Source organism: Phaseolus vulgaris, chromosome 8, assembly GCF_051622355.1.
Source record: "Phaseolus vulgaris cultivar YP4 chromosome 8, ASM5162235v1, whole genome shotgun sequence".
NCBI lineage: Eukaryota > Viridiplantae > Streptophyta > Magnoliopsida > Fabales > Fabaceae > Phaseolus > Phaseolus vulgaris.
The window spans coordinates 55,088,021-55,096,372 of NC_143505.1; the positions used below are offsets into that span (position 1 = coordinate 55,088,021).

Genomic DNA, 8,352 nt, shown 5'->3' on the forward strand with positions numbered 1-8,352 from the left:
ATAAAGTAATATATATATTATAATAAAAAATTATGAGAATATTAACGTCTTCTCTTTTAATTTTAATGAAAACTTTTATCAAACAATACACTATTAAAAAATTATTTAATAATTAATTATTATATTGATTAAATTAGATATTAAAAAATATTAATATTTAAACTAATTTTTATTATTAATAAATAATTTTTAAATTAATATCTAATTAGCTACTAAAATTTTAGTTACCAAATTAAAAAATCAGTAGTTAATAGATATTTATTTAGAAATTATTTATTAATAATAGAATTCATTTAAATATTAATAATTATTTTAATATTTAAAATAGTATCTAATTTAATAAATATAATAATTAAATATTGATTTTTATCAAATGATTATCTTATAATGATGTTTGAAAGGGAAAAAAATCATTAAAACAATTAGTTGTCATTAAACTTAAATGTTATTAAATTGAACATGTGATTACTTAATATAATAGTTGAAAGAATGTATTAAAATTAAAATCATAGACAAACCAAAACATAATGTAATTAAAAAAATTAAAAATCTTTTGTATTGAAAACAAAAATCATTAAAAGTTGAAGGGATTGGACTTAAGTTGATGAATAAACGTTGACAAATTATTTGATAATGATCTGAAAATAAATGAGTTGATAAGTCAACAGAAACTATCATTAAAAAGCAACACAACTTATAATTAATTATATATCATACTTTCACTGTTAGTATTATTTGGAATTGCTCTGAAGAGTCTACATATTTTTTTTGTCCAATTCATTTTCCACCAAACACGGTGTATACTGAATAAGAATGCCAATAATATATCATTGGGCAAACACAACATCAAATATTTAATAATAAAAATGTAAGAAAGAAATAATTCAAAAATTCTTCTACAATTGTTCATTTCTCAAATGAAATAAAAACTCCTCATTTCATTTCACCTTCTGAAATATGATGCACCCATCACTTTTCATTCCAAACCATCACAGTTTTATTTAATTTACTCTTATGGCATAATTTTTTGTTATCATAGAACTTAGATTAAATCCTGCATATATTTTTTTATTTTATTTTATTAATATGCATACTTTTAGTTTTGACTAGTGTTTTATATTGTGTAGTGTATAAGATAAATATTTATTTTTATGAATTTATTATTGTAATTCATAATAAATGTATAAATTAAATCTTCAATTTATAATAAAAAAATTAAATGGTGATATGAGATATTTCTAAATTAAAATGGATACCCATTTTAAAAAAAGTGTATATATAGATATGACAGTTTGAGACGATTTATAAAGATAACTTTTTGCCAAGTCACAAAAATATACTTGAAATGCACTTTCCTATAAAAAGGAGAAAGAATTACAAAAACCCTTAATTGTATAAGTACTTTTTTTTTAATTTGAATTTTAGTTCTTTATTTATTTAAATAGTTGCAAGAAAATACATTAGATTTTTTTGATAGAACCCACCACCTGAATTGTGGTCTTATTATACCAGCTAACCCTCTCAAATCAATACCACGGATGGTTTTAATGGAATTCAGGTTCTAAATAAATTTAATCTTTATTTAATTTTTAAAAATGAATTAATTAATGAATCCGACAAATAATTTTAATTATTTGACAATGACGTGCACTAAAATCATTTATTGAGTTTGGTTATTTTCATGTATTAATAGGGATGATAAATCAGACAAACAGGTTATTTTAATTATTTGACAATGACATGTACTAAATAAAATCATTCATTGAATTTGGCTATTTGCATTTGAAATATCCAAATTGTTGTCAGTTGACAGAAAAAGGTGATACTAAATTTGCAAACTACTTGGTACCAAACCCTTTTGCATCCTTTTTTTTCTTCCAAAACAGTGAAAAAACATGTAGTTGGTGTCAAACAGTAACTAAAAATTTATTCATATATCATCTACATGACAAAAAAAGTAGTAGTAAATTTGTGACAACAGATCAGAATGTCAAAATTTGACCTGAATATCTCTGTTATATACTTCATTGAAAATTCACATGCCTTTGATTTATATACAGGAAAAGGTAGCAGAGTTATGATATTATATAGCAATGCTACCAATAGTGAACTTCAAAAACTATCTAATGCTAGTTTTATTCTCTGCATTAAACGTGATTTTCATCACATTCAAACTCACTCAAGATGACAATGAGCCGCTATGTTTGCTTGCCAATGGTGTGTGTGTTCCTCCGGGACTGGCGTTTTGTTTGTACAACTACTGGCTCTTGCTCTTCCCACTTTTCGCTCATTACTTCACTATCACTATCATCATCACCTTTAAATACAGGATGGATATATGCACTCTGAAGGAACTCTTTCAAATTGAAGTTTGGCTCTCTTGCACGCTCCAATGTGTCCTTCATCATTGCTTCCTGAAGTTTCACCAAAAGAGAGGAAAATTAACACGAATTTGGTGAAGAAATGGGTGAGCTAAGATGCCATGATCAAGAAAAGGATAAAAAAAGCAATTTCAAAACAAATGGTTTCTTGCAAAGTTAAAAGCTGTATGCCAACAGTGTTGCAATATCAAGACCAACCTGTAATGGATGCTTAATGAAAGCAGGTTGATATCGTCCCTTGCAATACAAATGGAATGATATTGTCAAAACTGGGAGAGTGATGAGCAATGGAGTTGAGTTAGCAGCTTCTTTTGTACTCAATAATCCCATTAACAGAAGCTGTGAGATCACTAATGCAAATATGATACGTCCATGAACATCAGGCCAGAATGCTGCAGCACTCTCATACTCTTGGTTGTAGACATTTATGATCTGCCATCAGATATCGTGCATTAACTTAGATATTAAAACTCAAGTTGGAACTCCACTCACATAGTAAATAAATGAGAAGACTTTTATGTTAGAACATACTGTTTAAGTTCTACGTAACAGTTGAAATTTTAATAAACACTTGCTAAAAAATTTCAGACACAAACTATGATAAGCTTGCATTGTAGGTAACATAATTTATCGTTCAAAAGCTATGGTGTAAGTATAATGCCATAATATTGTAGAACATTTTATGTAATCAATTTTATGCAAATACCTTGTGCCATGTTTAAGTTGAATAATCATACAGAATTTTTTGTGTGTATGTGGCCAGTTTATGAAAACAGTAACTAAATGTACAGAAACAGAAACCTGTCATGAACCAGCTTTTACCTGATGACGGTAGACGACATATGCGAAGCCAAAGAACACTATGATGTATGGAAGAAGAAATGGTGTGACCATAGCATACACAAGGCCAAGTAAGAAATAAAGTTGTATCTGAGGTTCTCCTGTATTGAAACCAAAGGTCCCTGGATCCATTGCTTCTTCACGATCCTTTTCAGTCTTCACTAAGAAGAAATTTTTCAAGTGATAAAATATCAATGGCTTCAACCTTAAAATCTCACCAGCACATCCAGCCCACCCATCCACCATTATGTAAGTTATGAAGAATGTTGCCTTCATTGGAATTGAGACACCAACTGTTATTGGAATTCTGCATACACAGCATATGTTTACTTTACGTTATTGAAAGCTATTTGTGACGGTTTATAACCTCACTTTTTTACTTCAGGTTATTAAAACTCTAGAATTAGAAGAGTTTGCCACAAAATACCACTACTTAAAAATGAAGAGACAACCAGAAATTCAACCAAACACTTGATTTCATGTTGTTCAATCCTCAGACATTTTACACAAACATAACCTTGCATGTGCGATTCGCTAATCTTATTTTTAACTCAATTTTCATGAGGAAAAAATGGAAAATCTGGGGAATGCCAAACAAGTTTATACAATATGACTGTGTCTATACTTCAGTTGAATCATGTTTAACGTTAATTCATTGTGAGAGGTGGATTGAGTTGAACGTTTGGAAAGTGAAAAATGGGAACTGAATGGAAAACAAAGAAGCACATGGTCATTAATGAAAGGATATTTTCTGTGATTGTTTTACTATTATCTAATTGACTGTGTTGACCAGAAGAATGAGCGAAAATAATTAGTTTCCAAGATATAATTTATTCAAACTGAATTGCTAACATAAATGAAAGTTAAATGCAATAGTAATAGTAGTACTACGAGGGCTTACTCATTTGCTGACTGGTGGAGAAATTTATCTAGCTGTTGGAATGCAGTCCCAGTAATTATGCTCCCAAGAAATACATTAATGAACTGGAAGATGTAATATCTTGTGGCTGCTCTCCTTTCCAGAGAAGAAGTGCTAATATACCCTTCGAACTTGGACATCATCATCAATATTGATGGCAGAAATATGAGAAATATCTTCAAAGCAATACCGGGAAGGAAACCTTGTACGAAAGCTTTTATGACTTTCCTGGATAAAAGAGAAGCATAAGATTAGTTTCCACCACAGACACCATTAAGATATCAAAGAGCAATACAGGGTTATCAGTAACATATTCTGGGTTGCGATCATATTATGTTCAATAAATTTTGTTCAGGCGGAAATATGTATTATGCAAAAAGGAAAAGGAGATGATATTAAAAATAATAGCACTTACATTTCAATAAAAGGTTTAAGGAAAGGTGCTGCTTTTTCAATGCCTTCAATGTTAGCTAATGACTGAACAAAAGCAATGGGGATCATGAAAAAGAATGTCAGAAAGAAGAAAGCTACAGCAATTATAAGCCTCCTTATTGTGAGTGAAACATATGGTATTGCCATGTTGTCCCAATACACATCACGAGGTTCTGGAGCCCACTCAGTCAACCATACGGTTGGATTTCTGGACTGTTGTGTTTGCGCACAAACAGCTGCACCCCAACGAGTTCGGAAGGAAACAAAAGCCGCTGGCATTATATATTTAGGATTCTTCATCACCTTATCTTTCTCTAACTCTATCTGAAAGTGCAGAGGAACATAACACTCAATCATTTTCTTAAAAGAAAATTAGTTAACAACTCAATAATCTATGATGCAAGAAACATAGATAACAGAAAATGGATTTGGAGATGTATAATGATGATGATCATAAGCGAATATTTGAATTTCAAAGATGAGGACAAATTATATCACTGATGGAAAACACCTCTGATAGAAGGATCTCTTATTCTGTTTTAGGTGAAAGAAAATCATTTCAGATAAGTATGCCTGCCGATAATTAGCTCAGATCTCTTCCATCTTTTTTATTTTCACAATTAAGTGGAATAAAATTTCTTTCTAGTTATCAGCATTGTAAAATAAACATAGAAAGCACTGCTTACTTCTTCTGATAATCTGTCAATTTCAGCAGTGTAAAAATCAATTGCATCCACTCGATCACCCCAAAGACCTAGACAACCAGTCTGCAAGCAAGTACAAGATAATGGAATTATAGTGCAGGCGAAAAAAAATTGGAATGCCTTTAGAAAAATAGCAAGAGTTTATGCTGAAATTTTTTAAAAATGGAAGATAGTTTAGAACTCATAAGAACCAGATTAGTGAAAATGGCATACCTTTTTATATGGCCTTGTGGATTGATTTCTAGAATATTTAAGTTCATAGTAGTCAAGCCAATTCTGGGTTTTCTTCTTCTTAGAAACTAGACTAGAAAGTTTCTTTGCATTGCGAACAACCTGCAGGAATATCTTTAAAAGTAAGAGAAAAACAAAAACAAAAGTACTTCGTAGGATAAAACAGAATGAACAGTCTGTGAATGAAGGGTTAAGACGGATTGAACTTGATATCAAAGTATCATTATATCAACAGTGCATTTAACATAATAAATCTTGGTTGACTTGATCATGCTACAAAGAGAAGAGTTGACATAGGTATCGCCAGAAAGTTTCTAGCCCAATAAGTAATCTTTAGCTAACAGAAACAAAACAGAAGAGGAAGTTTGTCAAATATACTATGAGAAGCTATAGTACAATAAAACCCAACTAAGAAATATGTATTTCTTTGATTATAACCAATCCTACAAAAAGGATTAGGAAATAACTATCCATTTGAATAAAACAAAATTAATATAAGGATATAAATGGTAAATATTGTTAATCTGATACACTCAAATGCAAAAACCATATTACAAGCTTTGAAACAAAAAATAATAATTAGGCAAGTGTGATTGTAATAAAAAAGGATCAGACCTGGTGAGTGAAATAGTGATCTGGATGGTTGACCAAAAAGAAATGTTCCACTAGCTCACTAACTGATTCATCAGGATCAGGTGGTACATTTCTAACAAGTACCTGCACAGATGTAAAGGACAAAGTTTATTGTCACAAGTTTTTCTTCTATATTTATGAAGGTACAATTGGATCGCTACTTGAAAGGACAGTCCTTTTGATGTAAGAAGGTAGGAGATATGTGGACTTTACTAATCTTAGGATATAAATCCTTATTACAGAAACAGTGGAACTACGAGTATGAACATATCGTCTTGTTCAGCTATAAAACTTATTCTTACTGTAAATTGGTCTGGACGGCGTCTTTCTGATGCTAGAAAATGCAATCTCATTGTTGCAACTATTTGATACTCCCTTTTCAAGATATAGCATGTCCAGAAGGTAAAAGCATAGGCCATTACCAAATGAGTCCAGAATCTGCAATTCATGTAAAAAGCATTGGAAGATAATCATGCTTGTTCGAAAATAGGCAGTTACTTCAGGAAGAGAGTAAGGTTCTGCAAGTAGTTATTAATTTGTTTCAACTTGACTTAGAAGATTTGCATGGAATACCAGATGTATATACCAATTCACCCACTCTACAACAGGGACAAAAATGAATGTACGCAACATACTAATACTAATGTGCAATTCTTTAAAATTAACAAACACATATCAATAGAAAGTTCATATCAGATGAAAGAATATGTACAAGGCCAAAGGAAGGTAGAAAATAAAGCAAACAATCCTACCGTTGAAAAGTTTGCATACCTATTTGATCCGGTTGGAATATTTGAAATAGAAAGCTTATCAATCTCACTATAAGTCAAATTGGAACGCTCCAAGGTGCTATTTGTCCAATTGACAGGAACCATAACAGAAAATGCTAGGAATGCAATCGGGACAAATATTTTCAGCCTGCATTTCAATCGGGTAAGAATACGCAGTTAGTAAAAAAATCAAAAGACATAAGCAATGTTGGAGCTAAAAACTGGGGAAATTCTGAAAAACAAACTACCATTGGAAGTGAAGGAAAAAACAGATGAGAAAGCAAGAAAGCAATGAATAGTTGACATCCACAAATGCCACAAAGAATGATTCATCAGAGCATACCCAAGTAAGTAGATCCTCAAGAAAACAGCAGAGTCCAAGCCTGCATGGTCAATTAGTTCAGGTTCTGGCATTTGCAATGCTGAAGGCATCCAGCTCAGGAAACTTATATATGACTTGAAGTCCAAATTGACAAACTTGCTGACAAATAACCCTGCTTGCAATGGACTGCTCCTTAAACCCTTCAAATACCATTTTGGAAAATACACCCTATCGTTTATAGGTTGAATTCGAAGTAAGGCAAAAGCCAATAAGAAAGTAAATGCACTCAGGATGTTAATTGCTGCTGCGAGTCCGATATCACTCAAAGAAGCCATAAGCATATGACAACTTAGAAGTAAGAAGCTACTCCCTGTAAAATATACAAATAAAGCATGATGTCAAAATCAACACCATTTCTTTATAAGCTTTGAACTTAAAAGTACAACCTTATTTTGCAGCAGTGATAGGTGGAAGACAAAGCAGACAATGACATGAAGATTTAACATCCGATTTGAAATAAGAACTGATGTAAAACTGATTTTCATGTGATGATATAGACAAAAACAGAACCATAATATTAAAAAAAAAAAGTTGTCAAGTGGGAGAGGCTGAAAAGTCACAGTCAAATGAAGTTTTCTCTTCCCCAAATTTTCACCCAAAGTCATAATCAAGTGAGGAAGTAACAATCAACCCTTCTACCCCAAAATCTCTCGGTGGTCAAACTATAATCCACTTCTAAACAAAAGAATGTCTTTCTGTTAGGCATAACCGATCATGATTCTGAATTCCCATTTTCCATGCAAAACCAAAAATTAAAGCCAAAACTTAATGACATATTTTGTTCTTCTAACCATCTTAGCCACCAATCAACAGAAAACAGAGTTCAGCACCCAGAAAAATTCAGCATTGGAAACCAAAGGAACTAAAACACAATGAAAAAAAAAATGTCCTTGAATATTACTACACAATAGATCCACTCCATTGGGGTACATTACCTTGTCTGCCACAACAAATTCTCCGAATAGAAAATGAAAGACGGGAGAAAACGAACTGAAACAAAAAGGTAAAAACGAAAGGAGTAGTTTTTCAACGCAATTGAGATGATCACACTGCCACTGTT

At 31.5% G+C, this 8,352-nt stretch overlaps 1 protein-coding gene across 1 annotated transcript; it reads right to left on the reverse strand.

Annotated features, from left to right (window-relative positions):
* Positions 1–1,901: 1,901 nt before the first annotated feature.
* LOC137826079 (hyperosmolality-gated Ca2+ permeable channel 1.5-like) lies at positions 1,902–7,627 on the reverse strand. The gene is given in 12 exon segments (XM_068631925.2): positions 1,902–2,221; positions 2,223–2,414; positions 2,580–2,813; positions 3,204–3,528; positions 4,123–4,368; positions 4,556–4,896; positions 5,259–5,339; positions 5,490–5,609; positions 6,123–6,224; positions 6,443–6,578; positions 6,912–7,058; positions 7,254–7,627. Coding segments are annotated over 12 exon segments (2,286 nt in total). The 5' UTR covers positions 7,574–7,627; the 3' UTR covers positions 1,902–2,179.
* Between the last annotated feature and the right edge of the window lie 725 nt (positions 7,628–8,352).